General features: G+C 39.8%; 2 protein-coding genes across 4 annotated transcripts in view; both read left to right on the forward strand.

The window, feature by feature from the left end:
- tusc3 (tumor suppressor candidate 3) overlaps positions 1-27,786 on the forward strand; it is a 187,261-nt gene that overhangs the window by 137,788 nt on the left and 21,687 nt on the right. The gene's annotated exons all lie outside the window — the stretch shown is intronic.
- Positions 1,620-10,848, forward strand: LOC130920991 (uncharacterized). Of its 2 annotated transcripts, none has more exons than XM_057844581.1 (5): positions 1,620-1,650; positions 6,630-6,722; positions 6,830-7,009; positions 8,012-8,297; positions 8,543-10,848. In XM_057844581.1, exons 1-5 carry the CDS (start codon positions 1,645-1,647, stop codon positions 8,752-8,754), a joined length of 777 nt encoding a protein of 258 aa, XP_057700564.1. In that variant the 5' UTR covers positions 1,620-1,644; the 3' UTR covers positions 8,755-10,848. The 2 variants fall into 2 exon arrangements, with proteins under 2 accessions (XP_057700564.1, XP_057700563.1); XM_057844580.1 differs by lacking the exon at positions 1,620-1,650 and adding an exon at positions 2,840-2,886.

Consider the following 27,786-nt stretch of genomic DNA (forward strand, 5'->3'; position numbering starts at 1 on the left):
ATACCCTTAGTCTTAAATAATCTACAACATTACCAGCCACTGCAGCTGTTAATTTGGGAGACGTTTAGGACATGTCGGGCACTGATGTGGTCCCTAACACATTATTGTTTTCATTAAACCTCAAATGAATAAAATGCTAGTCAAAAAGAGAACAAATGCATCACGATAAAAGTGATTTTGAATCTGCCATAGTGAGTGGATTCAACTGAGTTATGGATTTTTGTTGTTGTATATGGCTAAATCTTAAAATGCATAGAGATATACATTTGATGTTTGTTAATGAATTATATTCTCAACTTGTTGATCAGGATGGAGGAAGCCATTCCACTGTGACTGAATATTCTGAGGTTGGGATCTCCAGAAACAGAGAGCAACAGTCTCCGAAATCTACAGACGCTGCAATGGAGGTATGCATCGCTTGTGCTTTAAAGCTGCAGTTTATCTGACTTCAGCCAATTGTTCGAGACTTGAAATACAGTCCAGCCCAGCCCAGTTTAGTGTGTGTGTGTCAGGTTTTACAATGATTGTGGGGACCCCGTAAAGTTATTTATTTTGTTTTTAAAAATACTATTTAATAACCTGTTTCATCATGAGTTTATTGAAATAATAACAGAAGTTGTATATACCCTTAGTCTTAAATAATCTACAACATTACCAGCCACTGCAGCTGTTAATTTGGGAGACGTTTAGGACATGTCGGGCACTGATGTGGTCCCTAACACATTATTGTTTTCATTAAACCTCAAATGAATAAAATGCTAGTCAAAAAGAGAACAAATGCATCACGATAAAAGTGATTTTGAATCTGCCATAGTGAGTGGATTCAACTGAGTTATGGATTTTTGTTGTTGTATATGGCTAAATCTTAAAATGCATAGAGATATACATTTGATGTTTGTTAATGAATTATATTCTCAACTTGTTGATCAGGATGGAGGAAGCCATTCCACTGTGACTGAATATTCTGAGGTTGGGATCTCCAGAAACAGAGAGCAACAGTCTCCGAAATCTACAGACGCTGCAATGGAGGTATGCATCGCTTGTGCTTTAAAGCTGCAGTTTATCTGACTTCAGCCAATTGTTCGAGACTTGAAATACAGTCCAGCCCAGCCCAGCTTAGTGTGTGTGTGTCAGGTTTTACAATGTTTGTGGGGACCCCGTAAAGTTATTTATTTTGTTTTTAAAAATACTATTTAATAACCTGTTTCATCATGAGTTTATTGAAATAATAACAGAAGTTGTATATACCCTTAGTCTTAAATAATCTACAACATTACCAGCCACTGCAGCTGTTAATTTGGGAGACGTTTAGGACATGTCGGGCACTGATGTGGTCCCTAACACATTATTGTTTTCATTAAACCTCAAATGAATAAAATGCTAGTCAAAAAAAAACAAATGCATCACGATAAAAGTGATTTTGAATCGGCCATAGTGAGTGGATTCAACTGAGTTATGGAATTTTGTTGTTGTATATGGCTAAATCTTAAAATGCATAGAGATATACATTTGATGTTTGTTAATGAATTATATTCTCAACTTGTTGATCAGGATGGAGGAAGCCATTCCACTGTGACTGAATATTCTGAGGTTGGGATCTCCAGAACCAGAGAGCAACAGTCTCCGAAATCTACAGACGCTGCAATGGAGGTATGCATCGCTTGTGCTTTAAAGCTACAGTTTGTCTGACTTCAGCCAATTGTTCGAGTCTTGAAATATAGTACACCCAAGCCCAGCTTAGTGGGTGTGTGTCAGGTTTTACAATGATTGTGGGGACCCCGTAAAGTTATTTATTTTGTTTTTAAAAATACTATTTAATAACCTGTTTCATCATGAGTTTATTGAAATAATAACAGAAAATGTTTGTACCCTTAGTCTTAAATAATCTACAACATTACCAGCCACTGCAGCTGTTAATTTGGGAGACGTTTAGGACATGTCGGGCACTGATGTGGTCCCTAACACATTATTGTTTTCATTAATCCTCAAATGAATAAAATGCTCGTCAAAAAAAGAACAAATGCATCACGATAAAAGTGATTTTGAATCGGCCATAGTGAGTGGATTCAACTGAGTTATGGAATTTTGTTGTTGTATATGGCTAAATCTTAAAATGCATAGAGATATACATTTGATGTTTGTTAATGAATTATATTCTCAACTTGTTGATCAGGATGGAGGAAGCCATTCCACTGTGACTGAATATTCTGAGGTTGGGATCTCCAGAAACAGAGAGCAACAGTCTCCGAAATCTACAGACGCTGCAAAGGAGGTATGCATCGCTTGTGCTTTAAAGCTGCAGTTTATCTAACTTCAGCCAATTGTTCGAGACTTGAAATACAGTACAGCCCAGCCCAGCTTAGTGTGTGTGTGTCAGGTTTTACAATGTTTGTGGGGACCCCGTAAAGTTATTTATTTTGTTTTTAAAAATACTATTTAATAACCTTTTTCATCATGAGTTTATTGAAATAATAACAGAAGTTGTATATACCCTTAGTCTGAAATAATCTACAACATTACAAGCCACTGCAGCTGTTAATTTGGGAGACGTTTAGGACATGTCGGGCACTGATGTGGTCCCTAACACATTATTGTTTTCATTAATCCTCAAATGAATAAAATGCTAGTCAAAAAAAGAACAAATGCATCACGATAAAAGTGATTTTGAATCGGCCATAGTGAGTGGATTCAACTGAGTTATGGAATTTTGTTGTTGTATATGGCTAAATCTTAAAATGCATAGAGATATACATTTGATGTTTGTTAATGAATTCTCAACTTGATCAGGATGGAGGAAGCCATTCCACTGTGACTGAATATTTTGAGGTTGGGATCTCCAGAAATAGAGAGCAACAGTCTCCGAAATCTACAGACGCTGCAATGGAGGTATGCATCGCTTGTGCTTTAAAGCTGCAGTTTATCTGACTTCAGCCAATTGTTCGAGACTTGAAATACAGTACAGCCCAGCCCAGCTTAGTGGGTGTGTGTCAGGTTTCACAATGTTTGTGGGGACCCCGTAAAGTTTTTTTTTTTTTTTTTTTTTTTTTTTAAGTACTATTTGATAACCTGTTTCATCATGAGTTTATTGAAATAATAACAGAAGTTGTATAAACTCTTAGTCTGAAATAATCTACAACATTACCATCCACTGCAGCTTTTTATTTGGGGGACTTTCAGTACTTCCTGGCTCTCCTGGGGTCCATTGCACACTATATTGTTAGCAAACAAAATGGATAAAATACATCAAGATAAAGTGACTTGGCATCAGCTATACTGAGACAGTCAAACTGATAAAATAAATGTTCTCATGGATTGCTAATGCTTAAAAATTGGTAGAAAATCTGTAGCAAGTACAGTGAGGTGCAGAAGTATTTGCACTCCTTGTGAGTTCACCCCTTAAGTAAATAGAGGATTAAAATGTCATTCATAGATGCATTTCCACTTATGGAGATATAGTTAAAAAAAAATAAATTTAAAAAACGCAGCTGGCATTGTATGATTTTTCTATAATTCAATTATAATTTACTGGGGTTCATAAGTATTTGCCCCCCCCGAGAAAATCAGTGCTAATGTATAGTGCAGAAGCAATTACAGAGGCTAGATGCTTTCACATATGGAAACGGGGATTTTGGCCCATTCCTCCACACAAATCTTCTTTAGATCTGTTGGGTTTTGAGGCTGTCGTTGAGAAACAGTTTCAGCTCCATCCAAAAATTTTCTATTGGGTTTAGATACGGAGTCTGGCTTGGCCACTCCAGAACCTTGATGTGGTCTTTACCCAGCCACTCCTCGGTCAGCTTGGCTGTGGGCTTTGGATCATTGTCATGTTGGAAGGTCAGGTGGCGTGTGGGTGGTTTCTCATGGAGTTAACCTGGACTTTTTTTTTTCAAGGTAGACTGACAACTCTTTGAATGTCATTACTAGGGCTGTCCCAAACGACGAGCTGTCCATTTACCTCCATATTCACTTCAAGCCGGTAGATTTTTGTTTCCAGTACTGCTATCTTCTGGAGCAGTTTGTGGCAATCATCCATTGACAGGGGAGGCATGTTGCTGCTACTTAGCTTCCGTTAGCCGAATTCCTCAGTTCCAGTCGCGATAAGGCAGGCTTGTGTTCCAGTAAAGACAAAAAAGCACTCTAAAAAGGCTAAAAAATGCTCAAAAAGCCTTTGTTTAAATATAAACAAGATTAAAAGAAAATTGCAAGACTTGCTGAGTAATTTAGAGGTGATTAAAAATGATTAAAAAGATGATTGAAGCATGAGAAGCAGGAGCAAAGCAGAGAGATGTCTGCAGGGTAGCGAAGCAGCAGGAAGAAACAAACCCAAAAACATAGTAACCTTTGCTATGTTTGGAGGTCATTTAATGTTGTGAATCAACCGTTAAAGTTGATAAAATTGCTCCCGTTTTTGCATTAGTTTTCTTCTGCCTACTTTTGACATGTGAAAATTTTAAGATTGTTTCATCCTTTAAAGACGGACTCAAGTCAAGATTTTGCAGATTAAGGAGTATTTTAGATAAAAAGTTGCTTAGGTTCGCTCGGAAGGTTTACTTCAACAGAGCCTTTCTGAAAAGTTTACTGCTCTAAAATGGCGGCTGTTTACGAACGCTACCACTTCTGTCATTTCGCATGTAGTTCTATATGCATGGGTTATCTAGGCGTAGATTGTATGCTGTCGGTTACAGTCAGGAAATATTTAACCCGCCTAGCATCGCATTTGCTACAGCGTCTCAACAAAAACTCTTCCCTCTCCGTGTCTGACTTTTCTCGCGTCATTCAACCAACGTATCAACGAACATTCTCGTTGCAGAAACGGTGACCAAATCCGAACGGATGAAAAAAAAAAAAACGTAATGCACGAAAAATGTGCAGATTTTGAACGTAACTTACGGCTTACACATTTAAAAATCAGTGCTCACTTGTACAAATTACGACGAGACCGTACAACTTGACAGGTATGAAGAATTAAAGTGCACCGTCACAGTTAGGTTGTAGCACTCTGTAGCACGGGACGTCCAACTATCAGTGGTCAGGGCGAAACTATGTGCTTTAGCAAAATCATCTTCGATGGCTTTGCTTGCCATTTCATAAATGTTGGGGATTAGGTTGTTGGAGAAATATGTCCGCGAGGGAACAATATAACGCGGGTCAAGCGTGGCAAATAAATTAACGAAGCCCGCTGTGTGTTTTCACTGGTGTCATCTTTGGAGTTGTCCTGCCCTGAGAAAGTGATATCTGTGTGAGAAAGTGATATCTGTGGGTGATGCTGGCTGAGGTGTCGGAGTCATGTCATAAAAGTGTTGCCATTAGCATGGGGAACAAGCGCTGAACAAAGCTTGCATTTTTTTTCTCTCAATAGTTTGTCTCCCTCCGCATTGTAGTCCACGGGGAAACCAAAATGTTGCCACACCGCAGATTTGAAAGACGCCGGTGCTTCCTCAAAATTCGGTCTCTCCACTCCTCCGCTCCCCATCGCTATTTGTTTTCTTTCTTGTTTCACTTACACTTCTCTCGTAAGCGCTCTCTGCTTCTATTACACAGGTGCTTGACAGCGATCCGACATTTACTTGCGGGGCGGGAATTTCTCCACAGCGGTGCTTCATGTCACACACAGGCACACAGAGGCCGATCAATTCATTCCACAAGCGTTCAGAATACATTAATTGCAAAACCGAAAAGGCGCGGTTCATAAAGGCGTATTGAACCGTACTGGGTGAACCATACGGTTCGGCTTTGAACCGCAAACCGTTGCACCACTAGTGACTGCGCTTCAAGTGTTCGTTCATAGCCGATGTGCTACCATGGTATGTGAGCCCAGCTTAGCAAAGAGTACACACGGTGGCACCCTCCATATTTTCCTTGAAATAATTCCAGGCTCTGGCTATTCTGGTCCGGTTTTTGGGCTTTTTGCCACTTTCAGGTGTTACCAATTCTGCCCTTTTGGTAATTGGCGGTGTTTTTAACTCCTCGCCGTACTGACAAGTGAACCAGTGATTCACTTGGTTCGTTGTCGTCTGTTCGTCTGATTTCCTCCTCCGGAAGGCGGCGGCGTGCATAAAAACACCGAGAGGCGTCGGATTGCTCTTTAGATACTTTTATTGACCAAAACAAAAATGTGGGGGATGCAGCCACTCAACTCCGCGATACCCACAAACTTTTCCAACTCCCTCTCTCTCGCTCCCTCTCTCTCGCTCGTCCACTTTCTTCCTATTTGCTCAATCTGACATTGGCGGTTACATTGAAATAACAGCGGCCCCCTTGGAGGTGCCAGTAACAACCGCTTGCATTGCGAGCGCCCGCCATTCTAAACTTTATCCGCATTAAAAAAAATTTTTAACCCGTCATTACCCGTCGACGCAATTACGTCATCGATGACATCGACTAGTCGGGACGGCTCTAGTTATAACTATTGCTGATTCTCAGGGGTACAAATACTTATGAACCTCAATAAATTACAAATAAATTAAAAAAATTACACAATGTGAGTTCCGGATTTTTTTAGATTGTCTGTATAAGTGGAAATGCATCTATGATTGAAATATCAGACCTCTACCTATTTTGTAAGTGGATGCAAATACTTCTGCTCCTCATTGTAAATATTGTCAACCTAAATCTCAACTTGTTGACAGGACGTACAGTTGAATTTAAGTGAATCTCCGGAATTTGAGATGTCAAGCACCACCGAGCATTCCTCTCTAGGACCTACGAAGTCAGAAGTGAAGGTACTTTTTGTTTTTCAATGTTGGATATATACCGTTTTTGATATTTGTGTGTAGACCTCTTTCCTCTGTGACAGTATTCAGCAATTCATGGTTTCTTTGTTCTTTAGAAATTGGATTCAAACCATTCTTTTCCCATGGACAAAAAAAACCTGCACAATATGGGTTTGGTTAACTACACTGATTCTGATGAATCTCAGGAGCTATCCATAAATCTTTACCAAAGTACTATCCCAAAGCTCAGGAGAACTAAATGTATGCAGGTCAACAGCACACTTAGCCGTTATCAGGTATGTATTAGGTAGAAGTGTGCAAAATTTCCGATTCTTAGATTATTCGCGATTCGGCCGTGGAAGATTCGAGAACGATTCACAAACATCCAAATTCCGATTATTGAAATATGCCAAGTAAAGCAGAAGTACGACACACTCAGCGCGCCGCGCGGTCTTCGGTACGCAATTAGGGACGGAGCGAGAGTAGCTAAACATCATGCTTCTCATTACCCGGCCCCTCGGGTAACGCCAATGCTCAGCTCACGGCTCTAGCTCAACTCATGCCACGAGATAAAAAAAAAAACAACAACATACCTGACTGCTGCCGAAAAGCTGCTACAAGCCACATTATGTTACGGTAGATATCATTTATATAGGACTAGATGCATTATAGCTTCGGTATCGTTACCAGCACATCTAAAAAAAAAACTAGATGCGGGCGTTAGTAACGGCCGCCATCTTAAAGCAGTACACTTCCCTGCAAGGCTGTTGTTGCGAACCTTCCAAGCGAACCTAATTAACTTTTTATCTAAAATACTCCTAAATCGGTAAAATATTGACTTGAATCTATCTTTAAAATAGTTTTAAAACTTTTACATGTTGAAAGTAGACAAAAGAGAAATTATGGAATAACAACTTTAACGGTTGATTCACAACATTAAATTAATTGAAAGTAGTTTAAAGCTGCTGATATAGAATGGGGACTGGAGTTTTTTAATCAACTGTTATTTTTGTATATTTGTTTACTGCTATATGTTAACTTGATATTGAAACAGTAGTTTGGTTTAGCCTGAGAGGATTTTTGAACAATTTTGGAACTAATGTACAAAACAAATTTAAAAAAAAAAAAAAAAAAAAAAGAGTGGGGTGCATCAATAATCGTTTTATAATCGAATCTGAGCCTCTGAATCGTAATCGAATCGTTAGGTGCCCAAAGATTCCCAGCTCTAGTATTAGGAATTGTGTTGAGTCTTTTCATTGGTCGTCTGCCTTCTTTCCTTTATAAGTTTTTTTTTCTAGGTGGGAAATGAAATTGACGGTAATGGAGAGCTTCTTTACTCCACCTCAGAGGACAGTGGAGATGAATATATTCCAGGCACAAGTGAGGAATCAGATGAGAGTGAAGGTTTGCAATGTGTCGACTCTCTCGTTAAGAAGGATATCATCAAAGATTTGTTTCACCTTACAAATACCTCAAAAGCCTCCTCGATGCCATCTGTTATGCACGTTGATGGACCATCTCCTCAGCATATACCCAAACGTCAGTCCACCAAACGGAAACAAAAGTCACCCAAAAAAGGAAAAGGTAAGTTTCCTGAGATGTTTTTAATGTTGATTTCAATGTTTATTTCTCTAATTAACTTTTCAGATATACTGTATATATATTTTCATTTATTTTGGAAATGATATTGTGATGTGCTAGTACATTTACAGTGCTTGGGCTAGTTGACTGTGCACTACGCAACAGCCATATTTAGAACAGCGTGTCATGGACTAAATGACTTGACTAATTTGAAACAAATTTAATGATGAATGTTTGTTTTTGTAAAGGTCGACAACCGGTTAAAAAGAAGCCATGGAAGAAAGAGGTCTTGGCTGTTGAGAAGCATATGATGTCATTCATCACTACCTGCCGTGTTCCACGGAAGAGCGACTGCGATGACTGCCTTAAAAAGGAACAAGTAGCACTCAAAAACAGGCATTGGTCAGCAGTAAAATTTTACATTAAAAACAAGATCACAGATCTCAAAAGGAGAGTTTAGGGGGATGTAGGGGTTATATATGGTGACCCTTTTTATATTGCTATATGTGCTTTGTGACCATCTCTACAGACCTCCGTGAAGTTGCCCCATCAGATGAAAATTTATATAAAAATGATGGCAATAGTTTGTGCGTTTTTTTTTTTTTTTTTGTGTCCTGCTATTGTTGCGATATTTATCTCTTATAGGTTTGAGGTCAATCAACCTCCCATTTTGATTTAAAAAATGGTGTCAATTGTTTGTGCTGTAAAAAATTGTCGTTTGTGCTGCGATCGTTTTATAGATATTGAGATATTAATTTCGAGTGAAGACGTCATAACTCCCATGGCTGACGGAGCTTATCAACTCTCAATAACAGAGGGCTGTCCAAACAACTAGCACGAACGTATCAGGAACGAATGGCACTTCTGGTCCATTTTGCGGTTAATGAGGAGCTGAGGGTGACGTCATCACTCGTAATTCAAATCTCAAGCCCCCCCATTCACTACAAAATGGACCCGAATTCGTTTCTGCTCGTTATTGACACCCTCGTTATTGAGACTTGATACGCTCCGTGAGCCATGGGAGTTATGACATCCTCACTGGAAATTAATATCTAAATATATATAAAATGATACCAGCATAAACAACATTTTTTACAGCACAAATGATTGACATTTTCATATAAATTTGCGACTGATGGGGTGGAGGGACTTCACGGAGGTCTGTACAGATGGTCACAAAGCACATATAGCAATACACGAAGTGTCGTCCTTTTTTTTTTTTAACTTCTGTGTCATCCTTTTGAAGTTGTGCTGTGGCAATTGGGGTTCTTGCTTTTGCCAGTTTGCAATCGCGCTTTAGAAATTGGGGATCGTGTTGTGGCAGGTTGCATTCGTGCTTTTCTTTTGCAAAGTGTTTGGTCTTTTGCATTTTGCCTCACACCTCTCGGCCATGGTAGATATGCCATTGATAGTTAAGTTTGTGTATAACTGTTTGCACTTGTTTCGTCTGTTTTGAAGCGATACAGCAGTTAAGAGAGAATAAAGACGATGACTTACCTTGTGCATGTTGCACTTCACTGTTACTGGCTAAAACTTTTCGAACTATAACCCCCCCCTTCGACTTGCGGTTTACGGTCAAGTGTTGCCTATCTATGGATTTTTAGAACCTAAAGTGCACTCCTGCGGCTAAAAGTCGAGTGCAGCCTATGTAAACAACCAATTATTTGTAAATATTGCTGATTGTTTGAACCCCAAACTTTTGAACCGTAGTGTACAGTCTGAAATTCCAGTAAATTTTTATCCAACATAAGGTAGAATTTAAACTGTAAATGTATCGTAATTAATGCAGTGATATACAATGATCCCTCGTTTTTCGTGGTTAAAGGGGATCCCCCCATTATAATCGAAATCGGCGAAGTAGATGTGTAGCTTATTTACATTAAAAAAAAAAAAAAAATTCTTTTTTGTGTGTGTTCAATGCTTTTACTCAGATTTAGCATTGGAAAGAGTATAGTTTACTATAACAGTATTATTCTTTAAATTCTTCATTGACTGAGTCCTCTCAAATCAACTTGCTGTTTAGCAAGCAAATATCAGCGATGGACTGAGGGCGCAATGTAGCGAGGGATCACTGTAGTTCTTATATGGCTATGCAGTGATTTATTTGAGCAATGCTAGAACAACCTGTGCAAAGTTACTACAGAAATTGAATATCAGAAGTCCAAGACAAAGAATAACTTAATGCCAAGAGGAAAAAAAAAAAGTTTTAAGGCACATTCCATTAAAATATTATGTGTCAGTTTTGACACATCAATGGTCACTGAAGAAAATGCACATATAAAAAAAACTTAATACTACCTGGTCAATTAGTAGTTTTATGGCATGTTCTTCGGGTGACATAGAGTGGTTCCACAAAGTCACAATGATCTGACATTTGTGTGGGTGGTGTGCATTATTACCGTCCCCAGAAGTAGGCATGATCTGACGTTTTTCTAACTGGTACCCAGAAAGGGAGAAAAACAGATGGTGTGCATAGTTACTGACCCCAGAAGAAGGTATGATCTGACGTTTGTGTAAGCGGTACCAAGAAGAGAGGAAAAAACGGTCAGTGTGTAAAGTTACTGACCCCAGAAGTAAGTATGATCTGAGGTTTGTGTAAGCGGTACCCAGGAAGGGATAAAAACAGGTATTGTGTATCGTTATTGACCCCATAAGTGACGAAAACGAAAAAATGTCCCCATAAGTCGGTCTGTAGTCAGGTCGATGCCTCTATACTTTGTCTAAATGGAAATTTAAAGTGATTTTTGCATTGTACAATTTTCGAGGATGCTCCCTGATTTTTTTCAGCTCTCTACGACATTCAGAAAGGGTGGTCCCCATAATGCACGGTCTTGTCAGGTGTCCCTACAATGACAGAAAAACAAGGCTGTGTGTGTGTGTGTGTGTGTGTGTGTGTGTGTGAAATGCGACCACAATAGAGAGGAGTGCTTTGGCCACTCATTCTGCATTCGAGGAGGGTGGGAAGTCAGACTTATCCCACTCGGATGGTACCAGTTGCGACCTCAAAGCGTTCCAAGCGTATTTTACTTTAGCTATCAAAAGACATGTTTTCCTCCAGTAAACCTGCATTCTCGAAAGTAGGGTTGAGCATCGATGGGACCCGGTTCTAACACGCCGATGCTCCCGTAACCGTTCGAATTTTTAAATTCCGATTCCATGTTTTCGATGCCCTGACCCTCGAGCGGAAAACAAATGCTGTCGAAAGCCACCCACAAAAAAGAAGCCACATGAAGTGCGTGTTTGTGCACTACAACTTGAGTACAACCATGGACAAGGTGCGGTGGCGCTCAAAATGGATGGATGGATGGATGGATGGATGGATGGATGGATGGATGGATGGATGGATGGATGGATGGATGGATGGATGGAAAATGGTACGAGAATAAGTCATATTATTACGTCGGGATATGGTCAATATCATGTATATAGAACTAGATGCGAAATGACACTCGCTGGCATTAGCAAACAGCCCCCATGTTAAAGCAGTAGACACCTCTCTGGTAAAATCAACAGTATTAAAAGATCTTCAAATTATAATCGATAGCAGAATTTAGACTAATGCTTCGTTGTAGCTCCTAGCTAAGGTATATTTATGGCAAAAGAATATGTGTAAATGTTTTCTCCGTGACCTTTTGAAAAATAAACATCTTTGTGAAAGTGCGTTCCTGTGGAAAGAAACTTCAACACACTTAAGTTCAAAGGCTGATATTTACAAGTTAAAAATAGCCTTGTGAGAAGGTCATATAATTAATAAATTTCAGATTAATTTTAGTAATAATGAAAATAATTATTATGTAATAAATATTTTAAATACATAAAATTTAAAAAATCATCCAGAAGTTAAAACATTAATATAAACTAATACATTTTTAATAGGGCTGTCAAAATTGTTGCGTTAACGGGCGGTAATTATTTTTTTAAATTAATCACGTTAAAATATTTGGACGCAATTAATGCACATGCCCCGTTCAGATTAAAATGACAGCAGTGTAATGTCCGCTTGTTACCTGTTTTTTGTTGTTTGGGGCCCTCTGATGGCGCTTGGGTCCAAATGAGTTTATGGGTTTGGGGAGTGAGCATGGTGTATTGACATGAACAACGGGGAGCTACTAGTTTATTTTTTGATTGAAAATTTTACTAATTTTAATAAAATGAAAACATTAAGAGGGGTTTTCTATAACTTGTACTAACATTTATCTTTTAAGAACTACAAGTTTTTCTATCCATGGATTGTTTTAAGAGAATGTTAATAATGTTAATGGCATCTTGTTGATTTATTGTTATAATAAACAAATACAGTACTTATGTACCGTATGTTGAATGTATATATCCGTCTTGTCTTTTCATTCCAACGATAATTTGCAGAAAAATATGGCATATTTTATAGATGGTTTGAATTGCGATTAATTACGATTATTTAATTTTTAAGCTGTAATTAACTCGATTAAAAATTTTAATCTTTTTTTTACCCCACCTCTTTTTTTTTTTACCCTGCCTCTTAAAGGAATCGAGAATCGTTCAGAACCGGAATCATACCATTTCAAACGATGCCCAACCCTACTCGTAAGCGATCAAATAGTGGAGGAAAAACAGCGACTAAGGTATAGATCACAACGTAAACTGCCTTCTTTAGTTTTACAATTGACGGTCTGCTTTTCAACGGGCAGCGTAAATTGTTGAGTGACGTGTGATAGAAGCAACTCGTGAAGTCGGGGTACTTTTATATTCTGACTTTGTGACTATGGCCTCCCATTTCGAGTGGCGTTCCAATGATATTTTTCCTGGTCGGAGGTTTGAAACTCCGACATCACACCTTCCTCGAATCTACGGAGTCTTAACTGTAGAACGGCAACATAGTCAAACGTGCATTTAGAGGCTATGGAAACGGACAGAAAAAATGGGCAAATGAGAGTTTCCACAAATTCCCTATTAAGAACGAGGAACAATACAAACTGTAGATGTTTGCTGCTCGCTATAACATAAACAAACCGGTGGAAAAAATATCACTCCGCTCTGCAGCCTGTTACCTACAGAGCTTCTGGATTACAAATGTTGCTGTTCATACTAGTTATTGACATTCAATTCTAAGCTGTAATAACTTCATGCTGAAAACATAGCCAACACTATTGATTGCATGGGTCATCGGTGACTTTCCCACGTGCATATGTGGTTTTTTATTTGCATACGAGGATGGCCCCATTGACTCATGCTAGCTTAGCCACTCCGGAGCCCTGAAACTAATAACTAACCATATGGAATTTGTTGAAATCAACTCCACCGACTAATTAAACAGCACTTAACTCAAAGATTAAGCCTATTGTCAATAATTCTGAACTTCCCCTTTAAGTATTGTAATGCTAAAATTCCTTTTATACTGTAATACCATACCCACAGGAAGTGCACACTATGGCAACAGCAGTGTGACATAAATATGTCACATCTCCTTCCCCCTTACATAACATGTCCCATACATAAACTCAAAAATACCTCCTGTTTTTCCCCTATTACTTATTACTTATAAATCCAATCTATCGGGCAGTCGCCTGTCGCGTGCAGGATAACGACGTTCAACAGTCACTTCCGATTTTCCACTTGTGGACACAGGTTCCGATACCGTTTCAGGTTCTGTTTGTGCATTGGTTTAATTAGACACCATTACAGCAGGATTGTTTGGGTTTGACACATCCGGTAAGCTAGACATTTCTGGTATTTTTGGCACATCCGGTAAGCTAGACATTTCTGGTATAATTACACTGCTAGCATCATCACAGTCAATACACAGTTCTGGAGTAGTGTCTGGTGTTCCCAACAATTGATCCATATGGCGTTCGCCAAACACCATCAGCTGTCTGAACTGTGTAGGAAACAGGCCTAGTTTGAGCAATGATGATGGCAGCGGCCCCACTTTTCCTCCGGGCCATAACAGAGTCACCAGGTGCAAAAACTCGGTTCTTGGAATGCATGTCTCGGTACTTGACTTGCTTCCGTTGATCCATTTGAACAATCTCGCTCAGGGTTGGTGGTTTCAGAAGATCCATGCCAGTTCGTATCTCTCGAGAAAACATGAGACCCGCTGGCGATACCTTGGTAGTTGCATGCACAGATGTTTGGTATTTGAGGAGAAATTTGTGTAGTCTCTGATGGAGTGTACTTTGCCCTTGTGATGCTTTGAGAGCATGTTTGAGGGTCTGCACAAACCTCTCTGCCAAGCCGTTGGTTGCCGGGTGATAGGGAGCCGACTTAATGAGTTGAACCCCATTGGCTTGCAGGAATTCAACCATTTCTTGTAACACAAATTGGGGCCCATTGTCTGGCACGAGTTGTGCAGGGGCTCCGAAACGACTAAACATCTCCCCTAACTACTCATTTGCCTTTTCCGATGTGGTTGATTTCATGATCGCTATCTCTGGCCACTTACTATGGGCATCGATAGCAACCAGAAACATTCGATTTTCAAAAGGCCCCGCAAAGTCAATATGAATGCGGTGCCAAGGGTCCTGAGGAAAATCCGGAGGATGAAGTGGGGCTGCCGGTGGATTGTTGCGAATCTTCTGGCAAGATGAACAACTTTTTACCGTCTCTTCGATCTGTTTATCTAATCCTGGCCAACAAAAATAACTTCTCGCCATTTCTTTCATTTTAACAATACCACTGTGACCTGCATGCAGCTGCGCAATCATTTTAACACGCAATGACTGTGGCACAATCACTTTCCTCCCCCACAGCAAACAACCCGATTGAACAGAAAGTTCCCACCTCCTATCCAAAAAAGGTTTGAGAGCGGTGTTCTCACACTTGGTTTGTCCTTTAATTACCATGTCCATGACGACTGACAGGTCGGGGTCGTTCCAAGTTGCACGTTTCACTTGCGACGCTGAAACTGGTGCATGTTCAACATTTCGGAAATAGAATATGTTCACTGAGGTAGGTTCATGTTTTGTGACAGGAAGCGGCAACCTCGAAAGTCCATCAGCATTGCAATGCAAATCAGATTTACGATACTTGATGTCGTATGAGTGAGCTGATAACAACAAAGCCCACTTCTGAAGACGTGCAGCAGCCAGTGAAGGGATTCCTGCATGAGGTCCCAAAATCGTTGTCAGTGGTCTGTGAGCCGTTAACAGAGTAAACTTCCTTCCATACAAATATTGGTGGAACTTCCTCACACCAAAAATAATGCTCAATGCTTCTCGTTCCATTTGAGCATAGTTTGACTCTGCTTTGTTAAGTGTTCTCGATGCGAAAGCAATTGGTCTTTCATCTCCATTCGGGAACACATGGGAAATGACAGCACACACCCCATAGGGTGAAGCATCGCATGCCAGCTGTATTGGATATGAAGGGTTGAAATAAGTGAGAACCTTTGATGAAATCAGGGCGTTTTACGCATTTCGAAAAGCTTTGTTACACTAGCCACGTTTACATGCTGACTTTTATTCATACCGATTCAAATCATTCCGAATGGAAATTTCATATCAGCTGTTTACATGTGACTTCATCTATTCCGATCCAGCGTTTACATGTGACTGCCTTTATTCCGAAAGGACGTTAGACAACTGCCGTCTGACGTGCGCAGATTAATCAAAACAAAGCGTCACTTGTTGCAAAACATGGAGATCGATCGTCAGATCAGCTGCTGTTTTAACTTTTCGAGTGGAAACAAAACTTCAGAATGATACGCCGTTCATTTAAAAAGTTGTGTGGGTGCGCTGTGCATGTGCTTGGAAGCCATGTTGCAAGTGACGTTACTTACGTCACCGAGTGACGTCACCACGTCAGTACGGAGCATGCGCAGAAAGAACGCAACCAGACATCATTCCGCTTCCCTGTTTACGTGATATAATTTTACTTCTAATCGGTTTGGGAAAAGGAATATTCCACCCCTGTGAATCGGAATGAAATTCCATTCAGTTTGGGCCTGTTCATTCCGAATGAAGTGTTTATATGGAACACATTTATTCGGTTTGAATATTCCGATTGTAATTGGAATATTTGGCTCCATGTAAACGTGGCAATTGATGCGTCCATTTCCATTTTACATCTTTGCACAACAGCTCATGCAATGGTTTAAGAAGTGATGCCAAATTGGGAATAACCCGTCCATTATAGTTCAATAGACCTAAAAAAAGATCTAAGCTGACTCGCATTTTCTGGGGCGGGTGCATCCACAATTGCCTTTGTCTTTGATGGAACCTTGTGTAGTCCTTCGTAGTCTATCACATGCCCGAGGTACTCCACCGATGGTCTCAAAAATTCACATTTTTCCTTGCGCACTCGAAGACCATACTGCCTTAGCCTTTTTAAGACAGCATCCAGGTTGCAAAGATGCTCCTCGTCGTTGGCACCGGTGCAGAGAATGTCATCCAAGTAACATTGTACTCCTAGCATCCACTCAAAATTTGATCCATAGCCCGCTGAAACAGAGCAGGAGCAGATGTGATGCCAAAAGGTAATCTGCAATATCTGAAAAGTCCCTTATGCGTGTTAATTGTTAGCCACTCCCGTGATTCTTCGTCCACATGCATCTGCAGATAAGCTTGGTTGAGGTCAATTTTGTGGACTTTTTGACCACCGCTCAGACCTGCAAACAAATCATCGATCAATGGAAGTGGGTACTGCTCCACACAAAGCACCGGATTCAAAGTCACTTTAAAATCGCCACATGTGCGAATTCCGCCATTCTTTTCCGGAACCGGCACAATTGGTGTCGCTCATTCGCTGGTGGTGACGGGTTCCAAAACGCCACTTTTGAGCAACGCATCCAGGTCAGCCTCGACTTTGTCACGAATAGCATACGGCACTGTTCTAGCCTTCATAAACACAGGTTTGCTTCCTGGTTTAATGTGCAATTTCACTGTAATGTCCTTCATGCTGCTCAATTCCTCACGGAAAACCTCTTTATTCTTGTCCAGGATGACTTGTAGTTGTGAAGAACCGTCTGACAGCTGCCGAACTTCTAGCCAATTTACACGGAGTGCATTAATCCACAGTCCTCCCATGATGGAAGCAAAATTCCCTTTTGTGACATACACTGGAAGTTTAGCAGTTTGATCCTTGCATTGCACAGTAATGTCAGTCATTCCTTTCATGTGCACTTTGTGTCCAGTGTACGCTTTGAACACAGTGTCTGACGGTCTTAATGGAAGGTGTCCTAAACACAGTTTATAGACTTGGTAAGACACAAGCGATGCTTGTGATCCAGTGTCTATTTGAATTTTGACTGGGTGACCCTCTAACTTTGGTGTGACCCAGTAACACCCTGACTTCCCGTACACGCTCATTACATTCACGGTGTACACGTACCTTTCATCTTCAGAAGTAGAGGCACTTTCTACTGCTTTGACATATTTCTTTGTTTCCTTCTTGTCATTCATTTCCTTATCTTTGTCTGTGCTTGTTTTTTTCCGACAGGCACGCTCAACATGACCCTTCTTCCCACAATTATGACAGTTCATTTCTTTGCACCAGCAGGTGGAGGAAAGGTGCCCTGTTTTACCGCACCTAAAACAGGGACCAGCAACATTGCTTTGGGTACTTGCCACTTTGTGTATTCTGCTCGTCATGTTCAGTTGTTGAGCCTCCTATAAAGCCATTTCCATAGCCACACTTACATCAAAGGCTTTCTTTAATGTCAGTCCACTTTCTGAGAGTAGCTTCTTTTGTGTTGCTTAATTTCTCAGGCCACATACCAATCTGTCTCTTAATGTGTCTTCTAAAACATCACCAAACTCACAAGGTTCAGCCAGCTTCCGCAGCGCCGCTACGAACATAGTGACAGATTCCCCCTCTTCCTGATTTCTCCTGTGAAATCGGAATCACTGCTATCACAAGGGGCTTGGGTGAAAAATGTCCATTAAGAGTTTCCACGATTTCCCTGTACGTTTTACTGCCAGGTTTATAGGGTTGAAGCAAGTTTCTCAGTAAATTTAAAGTCTTTGACCCAATAACACTCAAAAACGTGGGCACAACTTTCTCTTCCGCTATTTTGTTAGCTTCCACGAAATAGCCAAACCGCTCCGTGTTCGAGCTCCACTGTTCCATAAGCTCATCAAAAGGACCAACAGAGCTGATAACTCCCGCCATAGCGCCTGGTTATACAGCACCTTCACGCTCCTTTTGAAATCTCCACTCGTCCTCCTCCCCACAAAGTCACGACGTGGAAGCTGAGGTCGGCGCCGTCTGTCCCCTGGAGCACCGCGACCCGCAGCAACTCCAAAAACAGCAAGTCCGAGCTGACGCAGTTCCAGACGTCCTCGTCACCACTTTTGTTATGTACTTCCTTAATCTAAGTACATGTAAGGCCGAGACTTGAATGGAACAACACTTCTTTGTTCAGTGTGCTTCTCAGCATATATATCACAGAGACATCACAGAGATTCCTTTTATACTGTAATACCACATCCACAGGAAGTGCACACTATGGCAACAGCAGTGTGACATAAATTTGTCACAGTAAGCTTCACCCTTTTCCTTGTTTCACCACCTGTACCAACCTTTTTGAAATCTGTTTTGATTTCTCTCGTCTGCGGTGCTGTCATGTCGTCGTATTCCGAGCATGTCGTCGGATGCGGAAACAAATGGCGAGTCAAATTTTACGTCGAATGTCGAAGAGATCGTGTGTCGAAGCGATCGTATGTCGAGGTACCGCTGTATGTTTTTTTTTTTTTTTTTTTCAATAAACAAAGTTCTGGAATACGTGCAGGGTTTCCCCTAGGATTTTTTGAAGCTGTGGTGGTGGCAGGCTACATCGGAGTCTGACACTCCCAACATGTCGTGCCGCGGCAAAATTGCTTCATATCATGACAAATGAGAATTTTTTTTCTCATTTATATTTTTACAAGAAGAACCATAACAAATATCGATTTGAAATATTTTATTAGCCAGGCTAATGTCATAGCTCTAAGCTACGTTACATGTACGTAAAATGCTTAGTTGATTACAGCTACTTACATCTCATAATCCTTTATCTTTATTTGGCCCTAATACGTAGTAAATTACCATAACAATAATAGTCCATCTGTTAACGAACCCTCATCCGTGGACAACTTAAATCTTTTCTTAATACTTCAAAATACTCATCTGAAATTACAACCAGTGATATCGTCAACGAATAAATGCTATGCTAGTACGCGAATAATCGGGTCAAACACGCCATAAAGTACTTAAATGTTATGTCAATCTCAATATTAAGGTCGTTTTCACAGGTATAAACCAGAATTACATTCTTTAACTTTAAATACCTTTTTTGTGGATTTTTCTCCCAATTTCCAACGCCGCACCAACGTAGTCAGGCACAAGCTTACAATAGACCCGATGCCATATTCAAAATAAAGCGTGTAAAGGAACAATTTGTATTTGACGGGATATTTCAGAAGACCTCTGGCAAATAGTGCGTAAATAATATGCTAGATATATTCATTTGGACGTTGTACTGCCCAAAAAAGTGCATTTCCTTGTGCACTGCCCGACAGCCAGGTAGCACTGAATGTACTTGAATAAACCACAAGGCTTGGTCTTTTCTTGCCTTTACTGTATGTGAACTCACTCGTTTTTATATTGTGGAACTATCACACAGAAATATACAGATATTCAATACCCAATACACTACAAACTGTACAATACACTTACATACACAACTATTATATAGATATCCCAACTTGCTTGCGCTACTAGTAGCCTTAAGCGTAGGCTGCCTTCTACAATACAACAACAAGACCTAAGAAGTTTTGTACATATGAATTTTACTCCACAGAGGTATGCATTTACTGCGCATCAATAGGTTACTGTAAATGTAACATACTTCCTGACATATATTTCCGTGGCTGAAACGTAATAGAAAGCACTCACGTGTGTCAATGCGACCGACAGACACAGCCAGCACTGCACAAGAAAATGACTTGTGAGCCAGCTGTCACAAAATAGATGCAGTGAATCATTCTGACCGACAGGTGGCAGCAACGCAGTGCAAAAGGTGAACTGTTGTCCCACACTGGCGCATATACAGTGCCTTGCAAAAGTATTCGGCCCCCTTGAATCTTGCAACCTTTCGCCACATTTCAGGCTTCAAACATAAAGATATGAAATTTAATTTTTTTGTCAAGAATCAACAACAAGTGGGACACAATCGTGAAGTGGAACAACATTTATTGGATAATTTAAACTTTTTTAACAAATAAAAAACTGAAAAGTGGGGCGTCCAATATTATTCGGCCCCTTTACTTTCAGTGCAGCAAACTCACTCCAGAAGTTCAGTGAGGATCTCTGAATGATCCAATGTTGTCCTAAATGACCGCTGATGATAAATAGAATCCACCTGTGTGTAATCAAGTCTCCGTATAAATGCACCTGCTCTGTGATAGTCTCAGGTTTCTGTTTAAAGTGCAGAGACCATTATGAAAACCAAGGAACACACCAGGCAGGTCCGAGATACTGTTGTGGAGAAGTTTAGAGCCGGATTTGGATACAAAAAGATTTCCCAAGCTGTAAATATCTCAAGGAGCACTGTGCAAGTCATCATATTGAAATGGAAGGAGCATTAGACCACTGCAAATCTACCAAGACCCGGCCGTCCTTCCAAACTTTCTTCTCAAACAAGGAGAAAACTGATCAGAGATGCAGCCAAGTAGGCCCATGATCACTCTGGATGAATTGCAGAGATCTACACCTGAGGTGGGAGAGTCTGTCCATCAACAATCAGTCGTACACTGCAAAAATCTGGCCTTTATGGAAGAGTGGCAAGAAGAAAGCCATTTCTCAAAGATATCCATAAAAAGTCTCGTTTAAAGTTTGCCACAAGCCACCTGGGAGACACACCAAACATGTGGAAGAAGGTGCTCTGGTCAGATGAAACCAAAATGGAACTTTTTGGCCACAATGCAAAACGATATGTTTGGCGTAAAAGCAACACAGCTCATCACCCTGAACACACCATCCCCACTGTCAAACATGGTGGTGGCAGCATCATGGTTTGGGCCTGCTTTTCTTCAGCAGGGACAGGGAAGATGGTTAAAATTGACGGAAAGATGGATGCAGCCAAATACAGGAACATTCTGGAAGAAAACCTGTTGGTATCTGCACAAGACCTGAGACTGGGACGGAGATTTATCTTCCAACAGGACAATGATCCGAAACATAAAGCCAAATCTACAATGGAATGGTTCAAAAATAAATGTATCCAGGTGTTAGAATGGCCAAGTCAAAGTCCAGACCTGAATCCAATCGAGAATCTGTGGAAAGAGCTGAAGACTGCTGTTCACAAACACTCTCCATCCAACCTCACTGAGCTTGAGCTGTTTTGCAAGGAAGAATGGGCAAGAATGTCAGTCTCTCGATGTGCAAAACTGATAGAAACATACCCCAAGCAACTTGCAGCTGTAATTGGAGCAAAAGGTGGCGCTACAAAGTATTAACGCAAGGGGGCCGAATAATATTGCACGCCCCACTTTTCAGTTTTTTATTTGTTAAAAAAGTTTAAATTATCCAATAAATTTTGTTCCACTTCACGATTGTGTCCCACTTGTTGTTGATTCTTGACAAAAAATTAAAATTTTATATCTTTATGTTTGAAGCCTGAAATGTGGCGAAAGGTTGCAAGGTTCAAGGGGGCCGAATACTTTTGCAAGGCACTGTAGCAGCACAGACATATTGTTAAATTATACAAAATATAAATTAGAATATATCTTTAAATTAAAAAAAAAAAAAAGTCTAATTTGAAAGGCGTGGCAGATTTTAATCTGGTGTGGCGGTGCACCAAAATCTTTTATGAGTAGGGTGAAACCCTGACGTGTGTAGAGCCAAATCTGCTCAATTTGTGCATTTTTCTTTGTCCGTTGTTTTACAGTTCAAAGCATTCTATTACAATGACACGTTTTCCCTAAAAAGCCGTATTCACAAGCATTCATTTATCTACAAGATTTTATTATACAGTGGACGTGTGACTACAAAGGCAGAAAAACATTCAGCATTTCACACTAATGAATGGAATTCCTGCTTTCTAATCCATCAGATTAATTGGAAGTGCCTGGTAATGGATTGAGGATTTTTTCATCCATAGAACTGCTCTTGCTTTTAGCCTACATGTGCATGACTTATTCGGAATGAAACATCAGTGGAGTACAGTAGCAAAGAATTTTAAGTCATTTTTATCTAAATCTCTCAAGAGTTGTATCACACCCCCAGTTATTTCGCTTCCTCTGATTATCCAAGTTACATTTGGAGAGTTCTTTAATTTGTTCATATTTATTTGTGTCTTTGAGTTCAGGGTAAATTCAAACACTGTTCATTCATTAATGTACTGTATATAAATTCTTGAAAACTAAATTTGGGATTTGGTGCCATGTGTCAGAATGCACCAACAAGGTTACTATGTCTTTATTGTATGTTTGTTTGTCCTGTTACATTGTTCAAAATATACAGAAAGTCATTCAAATGTACCTTAAGTTTTGGAAATAGGACAGGTGATGTAATGTTTTTTTTGTGTATTAGAAAGCAACATTTAGTGTATACACTCAAAAAGCCTAGAAGTGAACAAACTGTGTGAACTGTTGATGAAAAGTTTTACTTAACATTTTTCGACTGAAAAGACAAGCATAGCTTGCTTCTACTTATTGACATGCATCTTTTTTTGTTTGTTTGTTTTGTTTTGTCGTAGTTGTCAAAAAATACTCCGCTGTTTTTTTCCCTTAAAACGTTACAATTTCTGTTGACAAACAAGTCCCTTTTACTCATTATATTTCGAAAACTGATTATCTTTACCTATTACAAAACACATCATCCTATTTTAAACTGTATAATCTGAACCCCACTGCACAGCCACATCCGAATCTTTCATCGTGGCATGAGAAACATTTTGTTTATCCCTTATGAGTAAAGAAGGCATCTTGATAACAATGTATAAACCCCAACAAAACACTCTCTGTAGAGAAGACAAACGTATCATATTGAGCCCTAAGCCTTAGTCGCTTTTATGTCTGATTTCAAGCGAAAACATTCTTAACTTCTCTCCAGTGAAGCAAAAAAAAAAAAAAAAAAGCTCTCCACCCTTTTACGCCTTCTTTGTCATCTTCAATTCATCCCTCCTGTCTCATCCATGTCTGATAGGAAATGGATAAACATCAGGGCAGTCAAGTGAAGAAACGGACATTAGATGTGCTGTAAACTGGGGTGCTAATAATCTGTTGAGGTTTAAAAGACTAGCAGACCTTCATTCATCCATTTTGTCATTTCCAAAGACTACCGCTTTGTCTGTCTGTCTACTTACATACATTTCTTCCATCATATATGGAGTGACAGCAATAAAGTTAAAATGGATTCTCTGAGGTTTTAGTGGTAATTTACTGTGCAAGGGTTCACTGGGTACTTGAGTGGGCAGACTGAAAAAGATCCATGTGGTTTCTCAGCCAGTCAGATGCTCATTTGTATATGTCCAAAGGATTCTTGTTGTGTTTTTGTTTGCAATTAAGTTAGAAAATACTGTATCATATTATTATAAACAGGGGTGCACATAAGTGGTCCGCATGCGCGCATGCGTACTGGACGTACACAAACGCGCTGGCCCTCAACGGCTTCCATACGCTTTTGCGTACAGATGGCTGACCACTGTATTTGCGGCGGACACGAGATAATCACTTCTCAAAATGTCGGAGGCAGGCCCCACTGAGTAATTATTTCCGTGTTCCCCCACCCCCGTCAAAGGACAGACAGACGACAGAGACGTCACCGGAGCTACCGAAAAAAGGACTTTTGCTGAAAAGTGGCTGCATGAGGTACCATGGCTAGAAGCAAATGATGCTCGCACGGATATGTGGTACAAAATTTGCCATGAGAATCCCAATGTCGCTGATAAGAGCAGCGCATTTTATGTAGGGTCAAAGAATTTCAGCCATCCAAACTTTGAAATGCACGAAAAAAACAGAGCAGGTGGCAATTAAGCAAACTATCGATGTCAGGCAGCACCCCACTCGCCCTATGGACAAGTGGCGGAATAAAGTTAATGAAGAGCAGCGCCATGCATTGCCAAACGTGTTTTTGCTCGCATTTCACAAAGCTAAACATGCACGTTCAATGAGCTCTTATGAGGAGGAGGATATCCCACATTTACAAAGGCTTGAAGTTAATGTGGGAGCCGCATAATGCCCTTTATTTTGAATTAGTACTGCTTTTATGTTTATTTCTTTACATTTCACTTCAAAGTAATGGCAATTTTGTTGTGCCAGTTGATGTTAATCAGGCATTAATTGTTAATATAATTAAAGGTATTTGGCTCTAACTAAAGCTTGTCATAATTTTATCGCATCAGGCGGGTCAGCTCTCAAGCTCAATGAGGACCAAGTCACATCTCCAGGTCCTCTGAGAACCTAGGCAAAAAAAATATGTGCACCCCTGATTATAAATACTTTAAAGTGAGAGTGTACTAAGGCCGCAACAACGAATCGATTAGAATTGATTATTAAATTACTTGCCAATGAATTTCATCATCTATTTTTGCTGGCAGTCCCATTTGGGTCCTTGTTTGTGTATAATGTGAGGCTGTGTGTGTGTGCCAATTATTAGCGCAACAGAGTTCAATGCCACACTCAGGTTGGGTTGCTGAGTCAATAGTATTTACAAAGTGTCGAGAGTTAGATTGTCTTTTGTGTTGCCTGATCCAGTGTGCCTTCTGTAGAGGTGAGTAAATAATGCCGATTGGATTGTTTGTATTCTTTGTTGATGAGACGTTACTAGTTAACACAGAGTGCTAAGCTATTTAGCAATGATGCTAATCAGTGTCTTAAGTGTCCGTATTGTTTTGGAGAAGCATATTAGCACTTGAGTTGCTGTTCAGATAGTAAAGTTATATTTCTTTTAAAAGAAACCACACACATAAATGCATCCAAATAACTGTTTAGATTCTCCTTTCAACACAAATTCCCATTCAAACTGTAAGTTGTCATCCAAGAGAGTGTGCTTCGAAATTGGATTTGGATTGTGTTTATGAACACCTGTTGATAAAGAAAACTGATCCATTCCAGTCTGCCTCCTCCTTATTCGATTTTGTTGTTTAGTTTGGTTTAAAGAAAATAAATGGGTCATTGACACAATTTAAATCAGCGCTTTGCCCACCAGAAAAATATGTCAATTAACAGTACTTTTTTTATTTGAATGAACAGGACTTTTGTCTGGCTGGTGTACTGAGAAATTCTTTTTTTTGTTTCATACTCAGAACCTTTATTACAAACTTAAACAAGTTTTTTTTTTTTTTATTATTTAAAACAGTACACTTGTAGACTACAGTTAAGTCAGGATGCTGTAATAAAATATTATTTTTGAAGTAAATATTCATCCATTTTGTCTTCATTGTTACTTACAACATGCCTAAAACAACTTCAAGTTATATTTTGAAGGTAAGTGAACATTTATCACATTAATCAATTATTTAAAAAAATAATAATTGTTAGTTGCAGCCATAAGGTGTACAGTTAAAATGTCTATAAACCGTTCTGTCCCATTCTTCCACCTTCATCATGAGATTACCGTCTTTATCATCTCATTTAAATGTTCAACGTTCTTTTAGATCTTAGTTTGGGAGAGTGTCTGATCTCATTCGATCTCTTGTTTTCCCTTTTCGCATCTAAGGAATTGAGGTGCTGGTAGTGATAGATGATAGAAACCTATCAGACTGCCACCCTGTATTCATCTGTATGTGTATTTATTGTATGTCTTCTTTCAAGTTATAACTACAAAGATGAATTCCTTGGGATACAACGCAGTTGACTTTCTGGGTTTAATTTTCCCCTACGCATTTTTATATCCTCCTCTTCGTTTGGCATTTAGTTGGGAGGGGCCAGCCCCGCTGCTGGCTGAGTGGAGACATGCGAGCTCTGTAACGCCCACCTCTGTGCAATCCAATGGTGTCCAAAACCAATGTGTGAATGCACCATCCGCTCATCACAGCTCATTCATGTCAAGCGAGCCGGCTAGTTCCACATACGTATAAGATGACAGTCTGGCGGAAAGCCAGATGCACTCATCAAAAGAGCCAGATATGGTTCGCTATACATAGGTTGCCTACCCCTGATGTAGGCCATCTATGCGTTTGTTAGTACTCACCCATATCGATGCCACCGGCCTAGTTCCATATTTAGGCTTCTTCCGATACTAGTATGGTAACGGTACAACACTATTAAGTATAGTTGTTATAAAATAAAACCTTTAAAGTGTTTTGCAGTGTTACTCGTTACAGTTGGGCATCGTTTGAAACTGAACGATTCCGGTTCCATGTTTTGACTCCGGTTCCGAACGATTCTCGATTCCGATTCTTTTAAGAGGCAGGGTAAAAAAATCTATAGTTTAAAAATTTAGTATTTTATCTTAATTTCTTCTCGATTTTTTAAAAATTATATGAATTTAAAAAGTATTAGTATTATTTATTATTAATAATTAACGTTAATACAATTAATAGGAAATTTATAAATTATATGGACTTCTCACAGGGTTATTTTTAACCTGTATATAAATATCAGTCTTTGAACTCAAATGTGATGAATTTCTTTCCACAGGAGTGGACTTTCACAAAGAAGTTTATTTTTCAAAAGCTCACGGAGAAAACATTTACTTTTGCTATACATGCACCTTCGCTGGGAGCTACAACGAAGCATTAGTATAAATTCTTCTATTGATTATAATTTAATGTACAGTGGGGAGAACAAGTATTTGATACACTGCCGATTTTGCTGGTTTTCCCACTTCCAAAGCATGTAGAGGTCTGTAATTTGTATCATAAGTTCTCTTCAACTGTGCGGGACAGAATCTAATACAAAAAAAACAGAAAATCACGGTGTATGATTTTTAAATAATAAATTTGCATTTAATTGCATGAAATAAGTATTTGATACATCACAAAAATCGAGCTTAATATTTGGTACAGAAACCTTTGTTTGCTATTACAGATACCAAACGTTTCCTGTAGTCCTTGACAAGGTTTGCACACACTGCAGCAGGGATTTTGGGCCACTCCTCCATGCAGATCTTCTCCAGAGCCTTCAGGTTTCGGGGCTGCTGCCGGGCAACACGGACTTTCAGCTCCCTCCGTAGATTTTCTATCGGGTTTAGATCTGGTGACTGGCTAGGCCACTCCAGGACCTTTAGATGCTTCTTACTGAGCCACTCTTTAGTTGCCTTGGCTGTGTGCTTTGGTTGTCAGCCAAGATCTGGCGATACATAGTCCCATCCATCCTCCCCTCAATACGGTGCAGCTGTCCTGTACCCTTGGCAGAGAAGCAACCTCCTCCATGTTTCACGGTTGGGATGGTGTTCTTGGGGTTGTACTCATCCTTCTTTTTTCTCCAAACACGACGAGCCGAGTTTAGACCAAAAAGTTCCATTTTGGTCTCATCCGACCACATGACCTTCTCCCATTGCTCCTCTGGATCATCCAAATGGTCAGTGGCAAACTTCAGATGTGTCTGGACTAGGGCTGCAGCTATCGAATATTTTAGTAATCGAGTAATCGACT

Source organism: Corythoichthys intestinalis, chromosome 8, assembly GCF_030265065.1.
Source record: "Corythoichthys intestinalis isolate RoL2023-P3 chromosome 8, ASM3026506v1, whole genome shotgun sequence".
Classification (NCBI taxonomy): domain Eukaryota; kingdom Metazoa; phylum Chordata; class Actinopteri; order Syngnathiformes; family Syngnathidae; genus Corythoichthys; species Corythoichthys intestinalis.

Coding starts and splice junctions, on each gene's coding strand:
- LOC130920991 (XM_057844581.1), top strand. Junction 6,723..6,829: donor CTACGAAGTCAGAAGTGAAG/GTACTTTTTGTT, acceptor TTTGTTCTTTAG/AAATTGGATTCAAACCATTC. Junction 7,010..8,011: donor GCACACTTAGCCGTTATCAG/GTATGTATTAGG, acceptor TTTTTTTTCTAG/GTGGGAAATGAAATTGACGG.